Genomic DNA, 25,301 nt, shown 5'->3' on the forward strand with positions numbered 1-25,301 from the left:
AAATAAAAGTAGCTTCCTAGTTATAATTAAAATGTACAATTAATAACTTTGAAAATCTTAGTTGTATCCAATTTGTAAAGACAAATTATACTGTGGAGCAACTATATTTATCCATGCAAAACTTTTTCACCTGCTTAAAAAACAGAATCCAGCAACAGAAGGAAAAATGATTAAAGTTGTTTTTATTATGTCTTTTTAAATAGTTTTATAAAAACTGTCATGAAAAATTCATTTTCTTTTGGCTGCTAGACCCAACTGATGAACCAGAATGTCTCTGAAAATAACTAAAACAAAATCTGAAAAATAATATTTGGATTTCCAGAAAACATTGGTAGAGATGTGCTGTTTTACAACCTTAGGTACAGGTGTTGACTAAAGGCAAGAATGAAAATGAAAACTCTGTCCACTTCCATATATACCATCTCGTTTGTAACTGAAAAGGCCAGCACTTAGAACGAGCTGACCATGAGTGACCACTCAACTCCTATGTTGCCTAGCACAACTCATAGTAGAAGACAAACTCCCTAATTGAACAGCTGAGCAATTTGGGTACATACTATTATAGTTTTATTGTAAAAAAAAATATATATATATATATATATATATATATATATATACACACACAACCCATATACATACACAAACACATATACATATATACACACACCATTAATTTATCCATTTTAACTTTAAGCTAAGAACTTTCAAAAGAATAGAAAAATAACATATCCACCTACCTTAGATTTGTCTTCATATATTTTTTCCTGCCACATTTGCTCATTATTAAGACATTTATAATTAATGCTTTGCTCCTTCCTGTTTTCTTCTGTATTTATTCTGCAGTAAAATTATAATGTTGAATTGGGGGATCATAAGATTAAAAAAAATTAAAATCTCTCACAACTACAGAAAAATACCCTAGTTCCATAAAATTAAAAAAAAAAAAAAGCATAGAAAGCTGAAAATTATTTCATTCCCAATACTCTCTAAGAAGTCATCATTGACTACCTGCTTGCCACATCTAAAGCAATGGTTTTTAGTCTCTATCTTCCTTAATACACCTAACAGCATCTCCTACTCATCAAATTTTGTCCTCCTTGAACTCTTCAGGGCACCAAATTCAAGCTTCCCTGCCAAGTTATCCAGTCCTTTGCCCCAGTCTCCTTTGGCCCACGCTTTAAGGGTTGGTGTTTCCATGCTCCCAGTCACAAAAACAGCCACGCTCTCCCTCAAGACTGCTTCATCCATGCCAGATGAGTCTCACATCTCACCTCCAGCCTGACCCCTCTCTGGTTGAATGCTCAGGAGTATCCGACTCTTTTGCAACGCCATGGAGGCTCCTCTGTGCATGGAATTTCCCAGGCAAGAATACTGGAGAGGGTAGCCATTTCCTCCTCCAGGGGACTCGTTCTGACCCAGGGATTGAACTTTTGTCTCTTTTATTGGCAGTACCACCAGTGCCATCTGCGCCTGTATGTATCTGCCTATTTGACATCTCTCAACAGTTTGTTCACAGATTCTCAAGCCTGAAATATTTAAAACTAACCTCAACTCCTTTGCTCTACATCTCCCTTCCTGCTATATTTTTTATCTCAGTTGGAGGCTGACGTCACCATGGCCCCAGGCACCGTATCTGGGCATCCTCTGCCTTCACTCCCGCTTCCTTTGTCTGGCCCCAGGTCCTGAGGAGGCAGTGCGGTCTAATGGTCATACATGGCAGCACAGTGTGCGATCTAAAGACCACAGCACTGCAGGCTGATCTGGGTGTCAGCTTGAGTTCTAGCCCTTACTGGACTATGGTTTTCACAAGAAAGACAAAACTGAAGTCCCACTACAATGAGCATGGTCAAGATGAAAAGAATGCGGAATAAAGGGTGGTGCACCTCTAACGGAAGCAGGCAAAGAGAGAACACAGGAATGTACAATCTGCTTCTTGGGCTGTGGCTGAAGAAAGATTTTATCTCTTCGGGAAAGTAGGAGACCCTCACAGGTTAACTATGATTTAAGTAGCAACAGTAAGGTTTGGAAAAAGATAGGAGAAGACTATGAAGTTCATAATGTAAAGCTGGTTCTTCTCAACCAAGTCAATTAAAAAGTTGGGGAAGGGCAGGCTAGCTAGAAAAGAGAAGTACGGTTGACCTTTAAACAATACAGGATTGAAACAGTGTCGGTCCACCTATATGCGGATTCTTTTCAAAAGATATATTGGAAATTTGGGGGAAACAGGCAACAATTTGAAAAAACTCTCAGGTGAAATTCATAGCCTACAAATACTGAAAATATTTTTTTTTAAAAAGGGATGTCATGAATGCATAAAATATACGGAGATTCTAAACTAGCTGAACATAGGCATAAGGTGAGTGGTAGGCACTTAATACAATGTATTAGTTTTCTTACTGTTTTATAACTTTCAGAGGGTTACATGACCATACAGTATGCCTCACTCTCATAATTGGAAAAACTTTCATGATAGGTGTTTTGTTTTATAATGTAACAATGTTTCCAATACTGTATTATAAACGACTGTAATATTATATGCCATAAATTTCTATAAGGATTCACTCATCAGTGTATAGCCGAGGCTACTGTGCCACTGTCAATGCATGAATCATTATATCTATAAATGAAACAAAATTTCTTTTCATATTATCTTTTCATTTTTGATGTCTAGTATTAGGAATACATATAACAGCTACAGTGATTTGTATCATCTAAGATAGTATTGATGTACTGACAAATGATTCCTCTTGTCAATTTATAGTACTGATAAATACAGTACAGTCCTATAAATGTTTCTCTTCCTTATGGTTTTCTTAATAACATTTTCTTTTCTCTAGCTTCTTTATTTTAAGAATATAGTATATAATACATATAACATACAAAATACATTTCAATTGACTGTTTATGTTATTGGTGAGGTTTCTGGTCAATAATAGGTTATTAGCAGTTAAGTTTTAGGGGAGTCAAAAAGTATATGGGGATATTCAGGGGTTGGCGCCTCTAACCCCCATGTTGTTCAAGAGTCAACTTCAATTACCAAAAGCCATATATGTAAAGTTGACAGGGATGAGCCTATGATTATTATGTATTTTTAGGTGAAGATGAGTACAGGAAAAACAAAAAATACAGTAGTAACAGGAAATCATGCCACTTTTAACTTTCTGTAATCTTTGTGAGCAAAATTAGAACAAGTTTCATATAGCAATTTTTACACTTCTCTGTAAAAATACAAGTGGTCAGGAATAGTTTTTGTGAATAATTATTTGATACACTTGTAAATACTGTCTTCACTATTTTGAACATGAATCACTCAGAAAATCAAGCAACATTCTAATTCAGATTCAAGACCACCCAGTTTAATTGCTTCAGATACCTATTACATGTGTATGCATGCTCACTCAGGTGTGTCAGACTCTTTGTGATCCATGGGCTGCAGGCCGCCAGGCTCCCCCTTTCCACGGAATTTCCCCGGCAATGATACTGGAGTGGGTTGCCATTTCCTCCTCCAGGGGATCTTCTCAACCCAGGGACTGAACCCATGTCTCCTGCATTAGCAGGCAGATTCTTTACCACAGAGCCACCTCAGATACCTATTATTATTTAAGAAATATTAACTCTTTAAAAATGAAATTCAAGTAATCATGGCCCCCTTCCCTGCTGCGCCCCAATTCATGAAAGGAAACAAAACTTTCAATCTTTGGGGGAAGTTATTGTTTGACTAATAATCACTGTAGAGTTTTTCAACAGCATGCTCCATTGCTGCACTTTAGGTATATTTCAAAACACTTACCTACATATAAAGTACAACTGCACTGACCACTAACTAGTAAATCAGGGAAAGAGTAGGTAAGACACTGGAATTAGCTAAAGTTTATAGAAATGAATTTCAATGTTGTGATACTCAGCTTGGTCCTATCTTGCATAGTGTCCAAGTGCAGACACAGTCTAAATAAGTTAAACTTCACTCCTCTGATAATTTTAACAAATGAAAGAGCATCCCAAGTGTGTCTTTATGCATGATACATAGCTGTCCCAATGCCAGAGCTGGAAACTTTCATGATAATCAATGCTATGCTATAAATTACTAAGCATTTCTAGGTGGAAAAAATAATTTTTGTGCTACCAGTCGAAAAAAATTGAAGCTGTTTGAGAATGTGAACAAAACTCTGTAACATTTGACATTCTGAGTTTAGGATGTTCTAATTTTAAGTCTGATGAGTTTAAACAAAAACAAAAACAAAAATGTTCACTAAGATAACTTTTAAGAAACTGAGTTTATTTTCAGGAATCCTCAAAAGTAAAAATATCAGAATCACATGAACCCCACTGTTAAAATTTAGCAGGATTTCACTTTGACATTTGATTGGCCTGTTCACTGTTCAGAAAGTGTGCGTGAACTTGCTTCTCATTTGGGGAGAGAGACTTCAGGAGAGCCTCACAAAAAGTTGCTAGTAAGGTTTTCTTGGAGGCAAGCATCCTTCCTCACCAGTGAGACAGTTATTTTAAACAGTTCCAAATAACCTTACCAGCCCATGCTTCTTTTCAAAACTGTTTTGCATGCACCTTGCCAGTAATTTCCTGTAATGCTCCTGCGATGGTGTCAAGAGATTTGCAAAATAGATATTTTTAAAATTTGCTATAACTGAATTATACCGTAAGACTCAACTTGTCTTCATGAGTAATATTAAGATAAATCCCCAGTAATGTCATCCTTAGGTTATTCTCTTCATTCTTATTTTCTACTGGATATCCTATAGCATCATTAAAAGAAAACCCATGAATGAAAGATTTAAAAACAGGGCACTGTTTATTGTACAATTCTCATGGTAAAAAGTATTTTACATACTTTGTGTGCTTTAAAAGGGAATTAACAAAATTATTTAAAATGTATAACTTAGTTTCTTCTAAGTTATCTACATATGTACAATGGATGAGAAACACTTCCCCTGAAATCTATATTTTTACAATGTATATACCTGTACTGATAATATTGAAACTGGATTCAATGTAGGATCCTAACTCTTCTCAAAGTTGACTTTTATATGGGTCAACAGCAGTCCCATTAAGTAGAAACAGTTAACAGGATTCAATGACATTTCAGGTTTATTTACTTAATGACCAATACTGATTGCATGTCAAAACATCAACGGTGCAGTTGTTAAGTGTTTGCATTGTTCAGTTTTATTTTTCAAAGTTTATCTAAATAGGCCAAGACATTTGAGCACATTCCCCAGTTGAACTGGCCCAATATTAACTTGTAGAGAACACGATGGTGGAGAAAACAGTATCAGGAATATATGTTTACACTGATAAAAGATTCACTCAGGACTCCTTTTGTATGTTAACCTGAAACTCTTCCCTACTATTCATAAAATGTCCATAATTCTAAACATGACTTCATATTTTAATCATACAATGATTTGCGTCAGTAGGAAACTAGTCTATGGAATCTGTAATTTGTTAAATTCACCAGATTTCAGGAAAGTTTCTGGGGCAACAGGGAAACAGAAAAACTAAAGCGCTCCTCTTTGTTTACACATTCAATAAAAATTTATTCATACACTCTTACAAAATGTGTACACAAAACATCCGTGTAATTACAACTTCACACTCACCAAAGCAACTCCAGATTGAAGAGCAAGTCACTGCGCAAGCATTAGGTTACTCTTAACTATTTTACAGATGCACCAAAAATGTCTGTGTCATTACCATCACTTAACATGACAATGCTCTCAACGTTTACTTATCCAGGATCAAACCCATTGAAATATCTTCTCAAAAACTATGTCTGGATCACCAAGTAGCTCTTTAGACATCAGTATTTTTACTACTTCTTATAAAAAGGCCAAAACACACTGTTTGCAGATTGCCTTTCTGTAGTGGAAAGCTGAGCACCGAAGAATTGATGCTTTTGAACTGTGGTGTTGGAGAAGACTCTTGAGAGTCCCCTGGACTGCAAGGAGAGCCAAGCAGTTCATCCTAAAGGAAATCAGTCTTGAATATTCATTGTTAGGAATGATGCTGAAACTGAAACTACAATACTTTGGCCACCTTACGCGAAGAACTGACTCGCTGGAAAAGACCCTGATGCTGGGAAAGATTGAAGGCGGGAGGACAAGGGGACAGAGGATGAGATGGCTGGATGGCATCACCGACACGATGGACATAAGTTTGAGTAGGCTCCGGGAGTTGGTGATGGACAGGGAAGCCTGGCGTGCTGCAGTCCATGGGGTTGCAAAGAGTCGGACACGACTGAGCGACTGAACTGAACTGAGTGGGAAAAAGTTCCCTTTAAGTTCAAAGATTCAAAGACTGTGACTTATGAGGGGAAAGCAGCTTGTTATTCAAAAGCAGCATGGAGACTAGGCCAAAGATGTGGTACCCACAGGGGAACAACCAGAGAAAACGACCTTCCTGTCTTCTAACACAGTCTTCAGCTTGGACTTCCAGCCCTGCGCATCTCGGTTTGTGTTTATTTCCAGGGAGGGCGGCTGCACTCCCAGGAGCCCGGCGAATGCGGCGGGGAAGCCAGAGGTGTTCGGAAGCCGCTTGGGTGAGCCGCTCGGTTACGGGGCCAGCGGTGTGGGCCGAGCTGGTTCCGCCGGGCGGCATCGCTCACCCACTGGCCGGCCGGCCGACCGCCGCTGCTCGAGCCGCGCAGGGAGGGAAGCGGCTCACACTAGGGATCCGGGTCCGGCGGGGAGAGCGGTGAAGATGTCCGAGGACGCTCGTCCCTTTGAGTCCGCGGTCGGGACCGCGGTCGCCGGGCTGGATGGTCCTGGCGCCAGCGGGGCACGGGGAAGGAAGGTGGCGTGCCTTCCAGAAGCACCGCTCGGTCAGTCTCGGGTCGCGAGGATCGGGGGCGGCGGCTCCACCGAGCGAGCGAAGCCGACCGATTCGCGTCGCCCGCTTGCCCTCCCCTCTCAGGAACCCGAGAGGCGGCCCCTCGGAAAAAGCCCTTGAGGAGCGCGGGGCAAACGGCCCCCGGCTACCCGCTCCGCCCCGCCCCGCCCCCGCTCCGGCGCCGCCGGCTCAGGCCCCGCGGGTCCCGCCGGCCGGCGCGCCACTTACCCGCAGCGAAGCGATTTACGTAGCGGATCTCGTCACTGCTTACGGACGCGAGGAGGTGGGACGACGAGCCCCACCGGGACAGCCGCCGGCCCACGTCGCCCCACGTCAGCGCTGATGCGGCCGCGGCCTCCCCGCCGAGCGCGACCCAACGCGGCGTCGCAGCCGCCCGCCCGCTCGCGGCCTGGAGTCCGCGCGTCCACCCGCCCGCCCCGCTCCGCGCCTGTCCCTGCCCAGGGGACGCCGTGGAAATCCACGCTCGAACCCCGCCCCCTGCCGGCCGCCGGTGGGAGTGCAGCGCCGACAATCCAACAATTGAATGGAACGGGGAGGGGGAGGTGAGGGGCGGGGCCTGAGGGCGGATTGGGAGGAGGGGTCTGAGGTGGGGAGGAGGGGTCTGAACTGGGGAGGAGGGGTCTACAGTGGGGAGGAGGGGCCAGGGGCGGGGCCGGGAGAAGGAAGTAGGCTGGGCGGGGAAGAAGGCCGCGTTGTAGGCGGGTTCCGAGGAGGTGCAGAAGAAACCGGAAGTTTCCTGGTGGCACCTGCTCCCGGAAGTCAGTCCATTGGAAACTGCTAACCCAGGTGTTGCCGTTGTGTGTGCCTAAGTGGCTTCCCTTTGGATTGTCCCCAGCTGCCAGGCGAGGCCCGGGAGCGCATCCTACGCACACCACCCCGCCGCCGCAGGCCATGAGCCCCGGAGGCCCAGCCCGCCGCCGATCCTCGGCGACCTTGTCAGGGTCCCGGCGTCCTCATTTGGTGATTTGACGGAGGACAGGAAGGCTTTTTGGTAACAAGCGAAACCCCCGCCTGGAAGAGGGCAGAGTTTCGTTTTCGTCTAGCTGGAAACTCGAGGTTTTCTAGTAATAGGGGCGATCCCGGCCGATCAAACGATCACCTGTTGTATACCAGGAACCCTTATAACAGGGTTATAACCCTGTTAACCCTTATAACCCTTATAACCGTTATAACACGGTGACCCAACGCCCGACCTTAGGTTCTCAGGAGTGGGTCACACCGAGAACTGCCGTCAAGGACACTACTTGAAAAGTTGCTGAGTAAAGAAAATAAGAGTATAAGTCACGTAGTGCTGGTGGAGGAGGGCAGCTTTGAGAAATAGTAGGATCCCAGTGCGGAGAAGGCAATGGCAACCCACTCCAGTACTCTTGCCTGGAGAATCCCAGGGACGGAGGAGCCTGGTGGGCTGCCGTCTATGGGGTCGCACAGAGTCAGACACGACTGAAGTGAGTTAGCAGCAGCAGCAGCAGCAGCAGGATCCCAGTGCGGTTATCCCAGAAGGGGAGAATCCTGAACTGTTCAATGTTAGATTGTGGCCATTCCGACCTACTGTCAGCAGTAAATGTCTGCTAGCAGAGATGAGACGGTAATAACCTGGCCAGTTCACGTCCTCCTTTCCACATTGGCTGAGCTTTGAAATTCTTCCAGGACAATAATCGATGCCTGTCTCCTCCTCCTGTTAAAATTGAGGGACATTACAAAGCTAATAGAAAAGTTAACCAAGTCCTGTTTCTGTGTGTGCTGAGGTAAGGCTGGCACAGGTTACTTATTCTTAAGTAATCAATGAAGCTCATTTTAGTTCAGAAAAAAAGAGAGAGAGAGCCATTAGAAGAAATGAGAAGGAAAAAAGACCAGAATGCTAAACCTGAAAAGTCATAACCTTTGTTTTGTTCAAGGTTGACCATGTGCTGAAAGAATAGATCTTTAGCTTCCAGTGATTTATGGGGAATTGTGATCACTCTCCTTCCCAAAACATTGTTCTCCACCTACTTGTTTATCACTAAATTTTTAAAAACAAACTATACATTCTTTGTAGATAGAATCCATCAGACAGAGGGCTTCAAATGCAAATATGAGTCAGAGGGGGCCGAAAAGAATTTGCAGCCGGTTCCAGTGACAACTCAAGACAGAGCCTGTATCCCTGTTGTTCAGTTGCTAAGTAGTGACCAACTCTTTGGGATCATCACGTATTTAAAGCCCATCTCCCTTGCCAGAATGTAAACTCCATGATGACATCTGTCTTATCCAATGCAGCTTCCCTGATAACTTCTGAGTTATTCCTTAATTCAATAATAGGGAGAAATGATATTATGGGTAACACATTAAGTAGCTCTCAATACAGTTGCATCTTCATATTAGGCTCTTACATAGCTGTTCACCTGCTTTTGTTCTTCTTATCCAGATCAGGGCCATGTGCTAAAGATGATTAATAACTTTTCTAAAAAGATGAGGACTAGAATAAGATCCTGTTATCAAATGAACCATGTGAAAAATGCGCTTGAAATGAAAGATTAGCCAGTGCCTTTCTGTGAAACACAAGGGAAATGATATCCATATTATTTTGTATATAAAATGCCTTATTTTTTAAAAAAAAGATCTATTTAATTGACTGAATTGGCTCTGGATTGTGAAATGGGGAAATTTTGGTTTCCCTCAGGGCTCTCCAGCTCAGTAGTTATGGCATGCAGGTTTAGTTGCCCTGAGGCATGTGGGATCTTAGTTCCCCAACCAGGGATGGAACTCATGTCCCCTGCATTGGAAGGCATATTCTTAACCACCAGGGAAGTCTCTAAAATGCCATATATATATATATATATATATATGCATGCTCCATCAATAAAAAGTATTTTAACTAGAGTTTAAAATTAAAAAACTTAAGGCTATGACAAACCTAGACAGTTTATTAAAATACAGAGACATTACTTTGCTGACAAATGTCCATATAGTCAAAGCTATGGTTTTTCTGGTAATTATGTGTGAATGTGAAAGTTGGACCATAAAGAAGGCTGAGCACTGGAGAATTGATGTTTTTGAATTGTGATAATGACAGATGTCATCATGGAGTTTACATTCTGGCAAAGGAGATGGGCTTTAAAGACATGATGATATAATTACTTATCCAATGCAGCTTCCCTGATAAATTCTGAGTTATTCCTTAATTCAATAATAGGGAGAAATGATATTATGGGTAACACATTAAGTAGCTCTCAATACAGTTGCATCTTCATATTAGGCTCTTACATAGCTGTTCACCTGCTTTTGTTCTTCTTATCCAGATCAAACCAGTCAATCCTAAAGGAAATCAGTCCTGAATATTCATTGGAAGGACTGATGCTGAAGCTGAAGCTCTAATACTTTGGCCACCTGATGAGAAGAGCCAATTCATTAGAAAAGACCCTGATGCTGGGAAAGATTGAGGGCAGGAAGAGAAGGGGAGGACAGAGGATAAGATGGTTGGGTGGCATCACTGATTCAGTGGACATAAATTTGAGCAAACTCAGGAGATAGTGAGGGATAGGGAAGCCTCGTGTGCTGCAGACCATGGGGTCACAAAGGTAGGACACGACTTAGCAACTAAACAGCAACTAGAATTTACCAGGGCCTTGCTGCTACTGACAAGTACTAAGTTGTGTCTGACTCTTTTGCACCCCATGGACTACAGCCCGCCAAGCTCGTCTGTCCATGGAATTTTTCCAGGTAAGCATACTGGAGAGGGTTGCCATTTCCTTCTCCAGGAGATCTTCCTGACCAGGAATCAAACCTGGGTCTCTTGGTCTGCTGCATTGGCAGGCAGATTCTTTTACCACTAATGCCACCTGGGAAGCCCTTGATCTTCATAAACTGACAGCCTCTTATTTTGTAGGTTATAGTGCCATCATGTGGATATTTGATTTTCCTAAATTAAAATGTAACATTTTTGTAATACAGACTAGAACACTATGACTGGAAACCCAGCCATCCCACACTGAGGCACTACTTATAATTCAGTACCAGTTACCAAGTCTGGCTGAGTGAAGGTTCATTTGGGGACTTCTGAAACTTTGTTGTAATCATGCAGAATTTGGAAACATTCATTTAAATGATAAAAGAAACCTTACAAAATGCAATAGCTTGAAGATGCCTGCAATCCCTATGATATCAGGTTTTTTTGTGTGAGTAAGAATCCACCTGCCAATGCCGGAAACATGAGTTCAATCTCTGATCCAGGAGGATCCCACATGCCTCAGAGCAACTGGGCCTGGGCGCCACAACTACTGAACCTGTGATCTAGAGCCCGGGAGCTGCAAGTACAGAAGCCTACACACCCTAGACCCTGTGCTCCACGGCAAGTGAAGCCACTGTAGTGAGAAGCCAGCACACTACAACTAGCGAGTAGCCCCCACTCGTCGCAACTAGAGAAGAGCCCTCACAGCAGTGAAGACATAGCACAGCCATAACTAAATAAATTTTAAAAATTAAAAAAATAATAAAGCATACAGATGAGTAGCTAGATGAAGAGACACATAGGTCTGGAAGGGTCCCAGTGCAGGAGCTTCTTCTGTCCCTTGGAGCTGGGGTATGCCAGAATGAAGCAGGGCAAAGGCTAATAGAGTTTTGCCAAGAGAACGCACTGGTCATGGCAAACACCCTCTTCCACCAACACAAGAGAAGACTCTATGCATGGACATCACCAGATGGTCAACATAGAAATCAGATTGATTATTTTCTTTGCAGCCAGAGATGGAGAAGCTCTATACAGTCAGCAAAAACAAAACCCGGAGCTGGCTGTGGCTCAGATCATGAACTTCTTATTGCCAAATTCAGACTTAAATTGAAGAAAGTGGGGAAAACCAATAGACCATTCAGGTATGACCTAAATCAAATCCCTTATGATTATACAGTGGAAGTGAGAAATAGATTTAAGGGACTAGATCTGATAGAGTGCCTGATGAACTATGGACAGAGGTTCGTGACATTGTACAGGAGACAGGAATCAAGACCATCCCCAAGAAAAAGAAATGCAAAAAAGCAAAATGGCTGCCTGAGGAGGCCTTACAAATAGCTGTGAAACAAAGAGAGGCGAAAGGCAAAGGAGAAAAGGAAAGATATTCCCATTTGAATTCAGAGTTCCAAAGAATAGCAAGGAGAGATAAGAAAGCCTTCCTCAGCAATCAATGCAAAGAAATAGAGGAAAACAATAGAATGGGAAAGACTAGAGATCTCTTCAAGAAAATTAGAGATACCAAGGGAATATGTCATGCAAAGATGGGCTCAATAAAGGACAGAAATGGTATGGACCTAACAGACTCAGAAGATATTAAGAAGATGTGGAAAGAATACACAAAATAACTGTACAAAAAAGATCTTCATGACCCAGATAATCACAATGGTGTGCTCACTCACCTAGAACCAGACATCCTGGAATGTCAACTCAAGTGGGCCTTAGGAAGCATCACTACAAACAAAGTTAGTGGAGGTGATGGAATTCCTGTTTCAAATTCTGAATGATGATGCTGTGAAAGTGCTGCACTCAATATATCAGCAAATTTGGAAAGCTCAGCAGTGGTCACAGGAATGGAAAAGGTCAGTTTTAATTCCAATCCCAGAGAAAGGCAATGCCAAAGAATGCTCAAACTACTGCACAATTGCCCTCATCTCACAGGCTAGTAAATCAATGCTCAAAATTCTCCAAGCCAGGCTTCAGCAATACATGAAACATGAACTTCCACATGTTCAAGCTGGTTTTAGAAAAGGCAGAGGAACCAGAGATCAAATTGCCAACATCTGCTGGATCATTGAAAGAGCAAGAGAGTTCCAGAAAAACATCTGTTTCTGCTTTATTGACTATGCCAAAGCCTTTTGACTGTGTAGTGCACAATAAACTGTGGAAAATTCTGAAAGAGATGGGAATACCAGACCACCTGACCTGCCTCTTGAGAAATCTGTATGCAGGTCAGGAAGCAACCATTAGAACTGGACATGGAACAACAGACTGGTTCCTTATGGGAAAAGGAGTACATCAAGGCTGTATGTTGTCACCGTTTACTTAACTTATTTGCAGAGTACATCATGAGAAACGCTGGGCTCCAGGTTGGATGCATGAGACAAGTGCTCGGACCTGGTGCACTGGGAAGACCCAGAGGGATCGGGTGGAGAGGGAGGTGGGAGGGGGGATCGGGATGGGGAATACATGTATATCCATGGGTGATTCATGTCAATGTATGACAAAAACCACTACAATATTGTAAAGTAATTAGCCTCCAGCTAATAAAAAAAAGAGAGAGAAACGCTGGGCTGGAAGAAGCACAAGCTGGAATCAAGATTGCCGGGAGAAATATCAATAACCTCAGATATGCAGATGACACCACCCTTATGGCAGAAATGAAGAGGAACTAAAGAGCCTCTTGATGAAAGTGAAGGAGGAGAGTGAAAAAGTTGGCTTAAATCTCAACATTCAGAAAACTAAGATCATGGCATCTGGTCCCATCACTTCATGGGAAATAGATGGGGAAACAGTGGCTGACTTTATTTTTCTGGGCTCCAGAATCACTGCAGATGGTGATTGCAGCCATGAAATTAAAAGACACCTACTCCTTGGAAGGAAAGTTATGGCCAACCTAGATAGCATATTAAAAAGCAGAGGCATTACTTTGTCAGTAAAGGTCCATCTAGTCAAGGCTATGGTTTTTCCAGTAGTCATGTATGGATGTGAGAGTTGGACTATAAAGAAAGCTGAGTGCCAAAGAATTGATGCTTTTGAACTGTGGTGTTGGAGAAGACTCTTGAGAGTCCCTTGGACTGCAAGGAGATCCAACCAGCCCATCCTAAGGGAGATCAGTCCTGGATGTTCATTGGAAGGACTGATGTTGAAGCTGAAACTCCAGTACTTTGGCCACCTCATGTGAAGAGCTGGCTCATGTGAAAAGACTCTAAGGCTGGGAAAGATTGGAGGCAGGAGAAGAAGGGGACGACAGAGGATGAGGTGGTTGGATGGCATCACGGACTCAATGGACATGAGTTTGGGTGAACTCTGGGAGTTGGTGATGGACAGGGAGGCCTGGTGTGCTGCAGTTCATGGGGTTGCTAAGATTTGAACATGACTGAGTGGCTAAACTGAACCACCCTACCAGGCCCAACACAAGGATGTGTTTACCAACCTGGAAACTCTCAGAACCTCACAGTTTAAAGATTTTTATGGAGACTGCATTGTGCAGGTGAACGTCAGCTCCCTTCCCTCACTGTAAGCTTGAAGTTCCAAGCTTCAAATCCTGGCTTTGTTTTCCTGGAGACCAGCCTCCATCCTGAAGCCATCCAGACGCCACCGAAGATGCTTCTGTCACTCAGGAAATTCCAAGGGACCCATTGGAACTTTGTGTCAGGAATCAGGGGCAGTGACCAAACGTATATTTCTTTTTTTTCTTTTTTGACTGTGCCATGCAGCATGAAGTATCTTAAGTTTCCCGACTAGGGATGGAACCCATGCCCCCTCCAATGGAAGCATGGAGTCTTAACCACTGGATTGCCAAGGAAGCTCCTAAATACACATTTCTTATTATGTCACAATTAGCCATTCTGCAGCTGTGCAGAGGTATCTCGTCACTTTAGTTTGCAACTCCTCTAATGACTAAGGATGTTAAGTTGAGTAACTTTTCATGTGCTCATTTTCCTTCTCTATATCATATGTGAAGGGGCTTTGTTTATTTTAATTTTTTTTTATAACATTTGTCTCTGAGAATTATTTACACATTCCAATAGAAGTCCTTATTACGTACGTGCTTTGCAAGTATTTCCTCCCTGTCTCAGCTTGTCTCTTTATTTTCCTAATAATGGGCTTTGAAGAGAAGTTTTAAGCTTTGATGAAGAAATCCAATCAATTAATTTGCTATTTTGTGAATCAAGCCTTCAGTGTCATACCTAGGAAATCTTTGCCTGGAGAACAAAGATTTTTCTCATGGCTTTTCTTCCAGAAGAATAATAATTTCAGAGTTTACCGACCAGGCTGTTAAAATTTCCTTTATTTATGGTTAGGAGACTGTGAAAAAGAAATCAAGTTCCAAAGTCTTTTTTTTGCCATATTCTAGGTATTTTTGCCTGGAAAATCCCATGGACAGAGGAGCCTGGTGGGTTACAATCCACCCTTTTTAATGTAAACAGAATCACCTCAACCTGGCTCAGGAGAGCAATATAGTCTAAGGGAAAGAATCTTCTTTATCTCAGCACACACAGCCTCATTGCTTAGACCAAAAATCTGATAATCTTGAGACTTTTCTTTCTCTCGCTTAGAAATGGCAAACTTGGGAATTTCCTGGTATCCAGTGGATAAGAGGAGAAGGCAATGGCACCCAACTCCAGTACTCTTGCCTGGAAAATCCCTGGATGGAGGAGCCTGGTGGGCTGCAGTCCACGGGGTCCCTAAGAGTCGGACACGACTGAAGTGACTTCCCTTTCAGTTTTCCCTTTCATACATTGGAGAAGGAAATGGCAACCCACTCCAGTGTTCTTGACTGGAGAATCCCAGGGACGGCAGAGCCTGGTGGGCTGCTGTCTATGGGGTCACACAGAGTCCGACATGACTGAAGCGACTTAGCAGCAACAGTGGATAAGACTCTGCACTTCTACTATGGGTGGGGGAGGGTGCCTGGGTTTGATCTTAGTTTGGGAACTAAGACCCTGCAAGCAGCATGAATGTGGTCCAAAAAAAAAAAACAAGTGGCAAATCCATTCATGCTACCTCTAAAATAATTCCCTAATCCATCCACTTCTATCTTCTATGCTCAAAACCCTAATCCAAAACACTAGTATCTTTTGCTGAAACGCTGCAGAAATATCCTAACTGGTCTCTCTATTTCCATTCTTTACCATGTTACACAGACTGAATTGGGTCTCCCTACTCAAATTTGTACGTCCCCATAACATCTGAATGTAATCCTATTTGGAGCTAAGGTCTTCAAAGAGGTAATTAAGTTAAAATGAGGCCATTAGCGTGGGGACCTATTCCCATATGACTGGTTTTCTCATAAGAGAAAAGAGATCCCAGCAGTGTGCACAGAGGGGTGGACATGTGGAGAGAAAGGAAGCCAGGTGCAAGTCAAGGAGAGGCCCTGCGACCGTTCCTCCTCTTATAGCCTTCAGAGGAAACCTACCTCCTGGCTCCTTGATCTTGGACTTCTGGCCTCTGAAACTGTGAGGAAACAAACTTCTGTTGTTTAAGGGAACCCAGCGCATTGTGTTTTTGTTGTGGCGGCCCTAGAAAACCAATACATCCTCCTATAGCCCAGCAAATTTTCATTTGCTTATTGTTACCTATGCATGTGTGCTGTCGCTTCATTGTGTCCATCTCTTTGCGACTCTATGTACCACAGACTCCCGGCTCCTCTGTCCATGGGATTTTCCAGGCAAGAATACTGGAGTTGGTTACCATGCCCTCCTCCAGGGAATCTTCCTGACTCAGGGATCAAACCTACATCTCTTAAGTATCCTGCATTGGCAGGCAGATTCTTTTCCACTAGCGCCACCTGGGAAGCCTGTGGTTAAAAACCTCGTGGTTAAAAAACCCGTGGTTAAAAACCCATGCTCAAAAACCTCCAAAGATTTCCCACGTGGTTAGAATGAACTCTAAACTTCTTGTCATAGTATACAGGGTCCTACCCACACATTTTTTGATTTAGCCTCCAGTCTTCTCATTAATTCTTTGTTTCAGTAATTGTTGAGGATATATTTTTTCTCATCTTTCATAACTCTTTATATTTTATAAGCTAAAATTTTATTTTAAATTTTTATAACTTTATATTTCATAACTCTGTCTTTGTATTTTACATATAAAATACATTGTCACATATTTTGTGTGTGAAAATTTTTTTTCTTATAGTGTTTATTGATTTTTTTTTTTTAATTTAAGAAGGCTGCTTCTTGCAGGAGCCAGATTCATTGCTTTTCATTAAACGTGTAACTAACATTAACTGTACTCCCTTTATTGTATATAATTATTTAATTTTGGGGGGAACCCAAATCCAGGCCATCATATTTAACCCTTGTTGAATGTCATGCTATTTGTTTCATTTCTGGACCTTGAATATGTCTTTAAGTATCTTTATTCTGCATTGACCTATAACTTTTTTTCCAGAGATTTTTATTTATTTACTCTGAGTTGCGATCTGGGAGGAATCTTTTAAAAGGTTCCCTAAGTGATTCTAGCTAAAATTGAACCACTGCAAGATCAACAAAGTAGACAGGGTTGTTAGCAAGAATCGAGGCTCTCAGGTGATACAATTCTGATGTCTTTCTTCTGTTCGTTGTGAGTTCCTTTTTTTTTTATTTATTTATTTATTTTAAATGGAGGCTAATTTTTTACTTTACAATATTGTAGCAGTTTTTGCCTTGACCTATAAATTGAATTGTTGTTATTTAACCGCTAAGTCACGTCCAGCTCTTCTGGGACCCCGTGGACTGTAGTCTGCCAGGCTCCTCTGTCCATGGGATTTCCCAGGCAAGGATATTGGAATGGGTTGCTGTTTCCTTCTGCAGGGGAACTTCTTGACCCAGGGATCAAACCCATGTCTCTTGCATCAGCAGGCAGATTCTTTACCACTGAGCTAGCTGGGAAAGCCCATAAATTGAATTAACTTGACATTAATTGAGCACCTAGTATTTGCACATTACTATGCTTTCCTAAAATTTCATCTATCTTTAACACAACTAAGAACCAGAAAAGAGGGCCAGCAGTCCCTTTTTCCGACCACACCAAGTTTCTAAGCAACCAAGAAAAATGAGAGTCAAAAAGACTGGGAAAAAAAAAAAGACTGAGAAGGCAGAGGGCAGGAGAGAAAAGAGAAAAGAGAGACCAAAAGTCAAGATGCTAAGCTCAATGTGAAAAGAAATGTCTTGCACCATCTTCTGTATATGTGTGTGTGTGTGTGTTGTTAAGTGTGTATGTGTCTCATAGTAACATTGTTTTTGTACAGCTAATAAGCTGTATTTGAACTCTTCCAGATGTCAGAGACAGAAATGATTCACCATAAAGTTAATGCAGCTTTAATTTCCTTTCCAAGGCACTCTGTGGAGTCCTAATATATTTATTTGCAATTTTATATTCTTTTTCTTAAGGACAACCTCTCAAATCCTGGATCTGGTGAGGTTACATTTTATTGTGAAAATTTAGATTAAGTATAGAGGGGGAAGGATGAATGGAGGATAGAATCTGAGGTCAATATTAGATCCAAGAAGCTGAATGAACACATTTTGAGTCAAGTAGATTTTGGGTGGGACTACCTGGAAGGCTCATTGGTCTTTGGCTTAGAGGATTTGCAAAAATCCAACTGATTAGGCTTCAAATGAAGAAAATATCAAGTTATAGAGCTTTCCCTACTGATTTTATAACTAGCTGTTTCCCTTAAAAGGTAGCATTTATGGAATTTCAACAATTTGGAATGGAAATAACGTTGAAGATCACCTAGTTCAAGTTTCTTATTTTATCACGGAGGCACAGATATTTATTTTTTTTTAATTTTATTCATTTGTTTATTTACTTTTGGCTGTGCTGGGTCTTCACTGCTGTGCAGGCTTTCCTCTGGTTGCAGTGAGCAGGGGCTTCTCTTCCCCGTGGTGCACTGGCTTACCACTGCCGTGGCTTCTCTTGTGGAGCACAGGCTCTAGGGGGCACAGGTTCAGTCGTTGTGGTACACGGGCTTAGCTGCCCCACAGCATGTGGGATCATAGTTCCCCAACCAGGGATTGAACCTGTGTCCCCCTGCATTGGCAAGCGGACGCTCAACCACTGGACTACTACCAGGGAAGTCCCGAGGCACAGACATTTAAATGACTTTAAATGTGATGCTACAGCTACAAAACAGATCTCCTGTTTCGTGTGCTCTATTATGTCTACTCCCTCTAGTTAGAGACCGTTCTGTTTGGTGTGCTAGAATTAGAGCAATAAACTGAACACTAGCTCTGCTCCTACCAGTGTCAAAAGCAGCTGCTCAACATCCATTTATGACAGAAATTCTGCAGAGAGTGGGCACAGAGGGAACACATGTCAACATAATAAAGGCCACATATGACAAACCCACAGCTAACATTATACTCAATGTTGAAAAGCTGAAAGCATTTCCTGTATCAGGAATAAGATAAGGATGCCCACTCTGGCCACTTTTATTCAGCACAGCAAGTGTCTTTTAGCTTCATGGCTGCAGTCACCATCCACAGTGATTTTTGGAGCCCAAGAAAATAAAATCTATCACTTTCCACTTTTTCCTTTTCTATTTGCCATGAAGTGGTGGGACTAGATGCCATAATCTTAGTTTTTTTTTTTTTTAAATAATCTTAGTTTTTTGAATGTTGAGTTTTAAGCCAGCTTTTTCACTCTCCTCTTCCGCCTTCATCAAGGGGCTCTGTAGTTCCTCTTCACTTTCTGCTGTTAGAGTGGTGCCATCTGCACATGAGAGGCTGTTGGTATTTCTCCTGGCAATCTTGATTCCAGCATGTGATTCATCCAGCCTGGCATTCCACATGATGTACTCTGCACATAAGTTAAATAAGCAGGGTGACAACATATAGCCTTGTCCTACTCCTTTCCCAGTTTTGAACCAGTCCATTTCTCCATGTCCAGTTCTAACTGTTGTTTCTTGACCTGCATACAGGTTTCTCAGGAGGCAGGTAAGGTGATCTGGTATTCCCATCTTTTTAATGTATATGTATATATTTATATATATTTCAAACACATTTTAAACTGCTTGAAAAATGTCTTATTTTAAGATCAATTGCTATAGTTTAAGTTGTCTTTCTTTCCAGCTATCAATCATCACCTTTATCATTTATATATTCTTTCCTAGCACTGATAGGTAAAGCCTATACATAGAATTGTAAAATGTGGAACATGGAAGTAGACTTAGGATTCTTCTAGTCTAGTCTAGTCTAGTCTTTGTATGCTGGATTTAAGAATCTGCCTGCAATGTGGGAGACCTGGGTTCAATCCCTAGGTTGGGAAGATCCCCTGGAGAAGGGAAAGGCTACCCACTCCAGTATTCTGGCCTGGAGAATTCCATGGACTGTATAGTCCATGGGGTCACAAAGAGTTCACCACTAGCTCAGTGGTTAAAAATCCACCTGCAATGCAGGAGATGCAGGTTCAATCCCTGAGTTGGGAAGATGCCCTGGAGAATGAAATAGCAACCCACTCCAGTATTGCCTGGAAACCCCAAGGACAGAGAAGCCTGGTGGGCTATAGTCCCTGGAGTCACAAAGAGCTGGAAATGACTTAGTGACTGACACCACACACATCACTAAAGGTGAAAAATAATTATCTTAATTAGTAAAAGGCATTAGGCTCAGAGACCTAGTATTTCAATTTTCTCTTTCTCTTCCCACAAATTTTTAAACAATTTGTGCTTTCAATTTTTAAAAATAGAATTGAAGAGGCAGTTCAACATGGTGGTGTAGGAAGACCCTGAACTCACCTCCTCCCACAGACACACCAAACCCCCAGCTGCTTGTGGAACCATTCCCTCTGAAAAAGGTCTGGAAACTAGCTGAGCGGTTTCTGCACAACAAAGGATAAAAGGGCCACACAGAGGTGGGGAAGAGAAATACTCCACCCACAGCGTGGTGACCCACAATCACAACTACGGAGCTTTTCCCTAGGAAGCAAGGGGTTCACACCCCACAGCAGTCACCACAGCCATTGGGACCAGTACCAAAGAAATGAGCCCCCAGAACATCTGGCTTAGAAGACCAGTGGGGCTTACCTCCAGGAGACCCAAAAGGCTGGAGGGAGCTGAGAGCCCCGCTCTTAAATGGCTCAAGTGCAAACTTATTCACCTCAGGACGCAGTGCAAAAGCAGCAATGTGAAAAGTGTCTAGACCCCATGAGAAGGAGATTCATTTGCTTATTGTAAATCATCTGCCAGTGGGGCAAAGGCCTGTTGGGGGGTGTCTCATGGTGGTCATGCTGCCACTCCCAGGGCAGCATGCTGAAAAGTGCCCACAGTCTTCTCATGAAAAAGGCCTATTTACTGGTCCTGTCTTTTATTATTTACTTCAGCCTGAGGGGCAGGCTTCAGGTTTACCACACGTCTAGAGACTCCAGCGGTGCTCTCAGGGGACAGAGGTCATCTGTGCGTGCTCCCTTGGCCTCCCTGCAGCTCACCAACGTCTCCCAGAAAGAAGTACATACATTCCTCTGGAGCCCCAAATTTTGCAAATTTACCATGGGGACACCTCAAGATCAGCTTGTCTGGAGGCCAGCAGGGTTTGCACTGCAGTCCCACAGGACTGTATATATTTCTTTAAAAAACTTTTTTTGGCATGTGCACACAGCTATATTTATTTATTTACTCACTCCAATATCCTTGCCTGGAGAATCCCATGGACAGAGCAGCCTGGCGGGCTACAGTCTATAGGGTGGCAAAGCGTTGGACATGACTGAAGTGACTTAGCACGGGTCTTTGCTCCACGGCATGTGGAATCTTCCTGGACCAGGGAACAAATATGCATTGGTAGCTGGATTCCTATCCACTGTGCTAACAGGGAAGCCCAGGTTGCTTTTGTGTTGGTTTCTGCTATACATGAAGTGAATCAGCTATATGTGTACCTATATCCCCTTCTTGGATATCTCTCCCATCCTTCTCCCATCTATCATGAGGTTGAATAGTGAGAAATATTTGTATTAAGTCAATTGCTTTGCTTCCCTTGTGGCTCAGTGGTGAAGACCTCTCCTGCCAATGCAGGAGATACGGGTTCAATCCCTGGGTTGGGAAGATCCCTCCAGTATTCTTGCCTGGGGAATCCCATGGATGAAGGAGCCTGGCGGGCTACAGTCCATTGGGCCACAAAAGAGTCAGACAAGACTTTGAGACTAAACAACAAAGTCAATAGTAGGTTCCTAGGTGCAGTAACTGTATGATTTTCTCTGGTATCTCAGAGTCTAGAATAAGGTCCAAGAAAAAATAGACTCTCTTGATACTTGTTTAGTTAAATTAATGAATAAACAACATATTTGTAAATAAAAAAGATGCTGCCTGCAGGTGACTTCCCATCAGCCCAAGGTGCTTCCACTGCAGGGGGTGTTGCTTCTATCCTGGTTGGGGAACCAGTCAATAAAAAAGTGATTATACTTAGCAGTTAACCATAAGTATTTATAAACTTCCATAATGGGGCTTCCCTGATAGCTCAGTTGGTAAAGAATCCACCTGCAATGTGGGAGACCTGAGTTCAATTCCTGGGTTGGGAAGATCCCCTGGAGAAGGAAAAGGCTACCCACTTCAGTATTCTGGCCTGGAGAATTCCATGGACTATACAATCCACAGGGTCACAAAGAGTTGGACACAACGGAGCGACTTTCACTTTCATAATGACCTCAGAATTGTCCTGGCACTATGGCGAGTCTGTGACTATTCACCATCATTCTCCCAAGCGTGCTCATCATTCAGATTCAGAAGACTGACCAATACAACCATTTGTGTTGTGTTGCACGTCACAATTATTAAAGCTATGAAAGCTCAAAGGTGAGGAGCTTCAATAGACCTAGAAGGGGAGACTTACTGGAGGAGATGAGAATATTGCCAAGTCTCTGAAACCAAGCAAGACCCTGTGGAGTTCCCAAGGATTGGGGCCTTTCTGTCTCCCATTTCTTTCTTTCTTTCTTTTTTTTTTTCTGTCTCCCATTTCTTGTAGGCAAGACTCCTCCCCTGACTTCCAAAGGATGGATAGGAACAGTTGCTAATCAAGTAGGAGCAGCCATGAAATCACCTGAGGCAGCTTAAAGGGACCAGAGAAGCTTATCAGGATTAGGAGAGGGACCACCTGAGACGAGATTAAGGGAGTGCAAGGAGACACTTTGGAACTGTGGTGCTGAAGACTCTTGAGAGTCCCTTGGACTGCAGGGAGATCACAGTAGTCAATCCTAAAAGAAAGAAACCCTGAATATTCACTGGAAGGACAGATGATGAAGCTGAAACTACTTGATGTGAAGAGCCAACTCGTTGGAAAAGACCCTGATGCTGGGAAAGATTGAAGGCAGGAAGAGAAGGGGATGACAGAGGATGAGATGGTTGGATGGCATCAATGATTCGATGGACATGAGTTTGAGCAAACTCTGGGAGATGGTAAAGGACAGGGAAGCCTGGCATGCTGCAGTCCATGGGGTTGCAAAAACTGACATGACTGAAAAACCAACAAGAACAGAGGTCTGCTCACATCCTGATCTTGTCAGACCCCACCTTTGGCCCACTATTTTAAAAACCCTCATCAAATTCTTTAGGGTGGATATGCAGTTTTTTGAGGCTGAAGACCAGTGTGTCTTCCTTTGCCTGGAAAGCTATGAAGTTGTCCTTTTCTTCTTCACCCAAAATTCTATCCCTGGGATTTGATTCAGCACTGTTATACAGAGATGCTGAGCTTTTGGTAACATTTCCATGAGAAAGAAGGAAATCCTGCCATTCATGACAACTTGGATGAAACAAATAAAATAATAGAGAAAGAAATATTGTGTATTCTCACTTAACATGTGGAATTTAAAACATCTGATAGTCAAGTGGTAGTTCCCAGGGGCTATGGGGTGGGGAAATGGGGAGCTATTGGTCAGAGGGTCATACTTCCAGTTATAAGATGAATATGTTCTGGGGATCTAATGCACAGCATGGTGATTATAGTTAACACTACTGTCCTATATATCAAAAGTTGCTAAGACAGTAGATCTTAAATGTTCTCACTACAAAAAGGAAATGGTAACTTTGTGAGTTGATGGAGGTGTTAGCCAAGCTATGGTGATAACCATTTCACAACATGCAAGTGTATCAAAATGACAGGTTGTACACTTTAAACTCACATAAGGTTATATGTCACTTATCTTGACTTCCAGGTATTGTATCTCTCAAACGAGTCTAACTTCTCCAACTCCTGGTTTTTGTGGATGAGAGACCTGAGACTTCCTTGAAGGTTATGAGAGCTGCTCAGATGGAAGACTGAACACTGTGTTGTAAATACACTCTCTGCTTCCCTTCCACCCAGGAGACCTCTCCTCTCATTTTCTCCTCCTCCTCCTTCTCCCGGGTCCACCAGGTACCCATTTACGCATATAGCCATTGTCCTGCTCCCCTGTTCTTTTATGGGATCAACTGGTCAGAAAAGACTAGGTAAATTGGAGGAAAACATACATGAGAAAGAACTTGGATGAGAACCCAGGATGACATGGAAAGTAGAGTGATATAAACGAGTAGTGAGAGAGAGCTTGTCAGGGTGATGGAGCTCTTTTGAATCCCATGGTGGTGGCGGCGCCACAGATCTAAACAGTGTTGTTAGGGACTTCCCTGGTGGTTCAGTGGCTAAGACTTTGGCTTCCAGTGAAGGCGAGTGCAGGCTCAATCCCTGGTTGGGGAGCTAAATCTCACATGCCTTAGGAAAATCAAAACATAACAAAAAACAAAACAGACAACAGATGCAATATAGTAACAAATTCAATAAAGACTTTAATAATGCTCCACATCAAAAAGTCTTTAAACAGTGTTCAAATTGGTAAAAAAAAAAATGTATATCTCTCCCCTAATCAATGTTACTGCATGATAATTTAAAATTAAATGAAAACAGTGTAAAACAGTGCAAAGAGTCAGGCTTCTCATCTTTCCTATCTTCCTAAACAGTCATAAGGAAAATATGATGAGGATCCAGGTTACAAAGTGGGTATTTGTTAAGAATAGTAGAGGCTACACATGCTAATTTCTAAGACTACTTACACATTGTATGACTATGTGAATGTCACTTTCTCTCTCTCTCTCTTTTGTTTTTTTTACTAGCATAATACATCTTTTGGGAAGCAAGCAGTTGCTGACTTTTTTTTATAAGTTGTTGTGATACATGAATATTTTTATTAAACATTAAACCATCATGTAGTTCTTAGTATATTGGTCTTATTTGTTCATCCATAGAGATCTAGACAAGCAAACTTTAAGGTTAAAAGGGTCAAATTCTTTTTTTTGTTTCCTTATTTGACTTGCACTCTATTTACTGGCTCTTATCCTTGCCATGGGGTTCCCTGGTGGCTCAGACTGTAAAGAATCTGCCTGCAATGTGGGAGACCAGAGTTCGATCCTGGGAGGATTGGGAGGATCCCCTAGAGAAGGGAATGGCTACCCACTCCAGTATTCTTGCCTGGAGAATTCCATACACAGAAGATCTGGTGGGCTACAGTCCATGGAGTCACAAAGAGTGGACATGACCTTGCCCTACCTATTAATAAATATGCTGCTTTAGAAATCCAGTTGCATAATGGTGCACAGTTCTTATCTTCAACATTGGTGTTGAGCAGATGAAGCACTTAGGACCCACTCTGCACAATTTGACTTTATGAATTGACCTCCTTCTCTCGCTCAGAGATTGTGTCTTTGCCATTTGTTGTGGCTGTTGTTCAGTCACTAAGTCGTGTCCGACTCTTTGCGACCCCATGCACTATCTCCTGGAGTTTGCTCAAA

The 25,301-nt window shown here is 42.5% G+C and overlaps 2 protein-coding genes and 1 long non-coding RNA gene across 11 annotated transcripts in view; 1 reads left to right on the top strand and 2 right to left on the bottom strand.

Annotated features, from left to right (window-relative positions):
- The window catches only part of CREM (cAMP responsive element modulator), a 62,928-nt gene extending 55,758 nt beyond the window's left edge, over positions 1-7,170 (bottom strand). For 4 of the 9 annotated variants that reach the window (XM_020872725.2, XM_070472012.1, XM_020872720.2 and 1 more), the window contains exons 1-2: positions 7,072-7,169; positions 738-837 (exon numbers count right to left, since the gene is read on the bottom strand). In XM_020872725.2, coding sequence (XP_020728384.1) covers positions 738-781 — 44 coding nt within the window. In that variant the 5' untranslated portion in view covers positions 782-837; positions 7,072-7,169. Of the gene's footprint in view, positions 1-737; positions 838-7,071 lie in introns of all 9 variants that reach the window. The other 5 variants (XM_020872724.2, XM_070472013.1, XM_020872716.2 and 2 more) reach the window with 3 other exon arrangements.
- On the bottom strand, positions 7,072-8,461 carry LOC139036565 (uncharacterized). Its single transcript, XM_070472022.1, has 2 exons — positions 8,058-8,461; positions 7,072-7,875 (listed from the first exon to the last, which is right to left on the bottom strand). Exon 2 carries the CDS (start codon positions 7,755-7,757, stop codon positions 7,104-7,106), a length of 654 nt encoding a protein of 217 aa, XP_070328123.1. The 5' UTR covers positions 7,758-7,875; positions 8,058-8,461; the 3' UTR covers positions 7,072-7,103.
- On the top strand, positions 7,534-24,714 carry LOC110124229 (uncharacterized). The gene is made up of 3 exons (XR_002309723.2): positions 7,534-7,650; positions 23,696-23,895; positions 24,627-24,714. It is a non-coding gene; the product is annotated as an uncharacterized lncRNA (long non-coding RNA).
- The last annotated feature ends 587 nt before the right edge of the window (positions 24,715-25,301 follow it).

The sequence above is a fragment of the Odocoileus virginianus genome, chromosome 9, assembly GCF_023699985.2.
Source record: "Odocoileus virginianus isolate 20LAN1187 ecotype Illinois chromosome 9, Ovbor_1.2, whole genome shotgun sequence".
Classification (NCBI taxonomy): Eukaryota; Metazoa; Chordata; class Mammalia; order Artiodactyla; family Cervidae; genus Odocoileus; species Odocoileus virginianus.

Coding starts and splice junctions, on each gene's coding strand:
- LOC139036565 (XM_070472022.1), bottom strand. CDS start 7,757: ATGGCCTGCGGCGGCGGGGTGGTGTGCGTAGGATGCGCTCCCGGGCCT.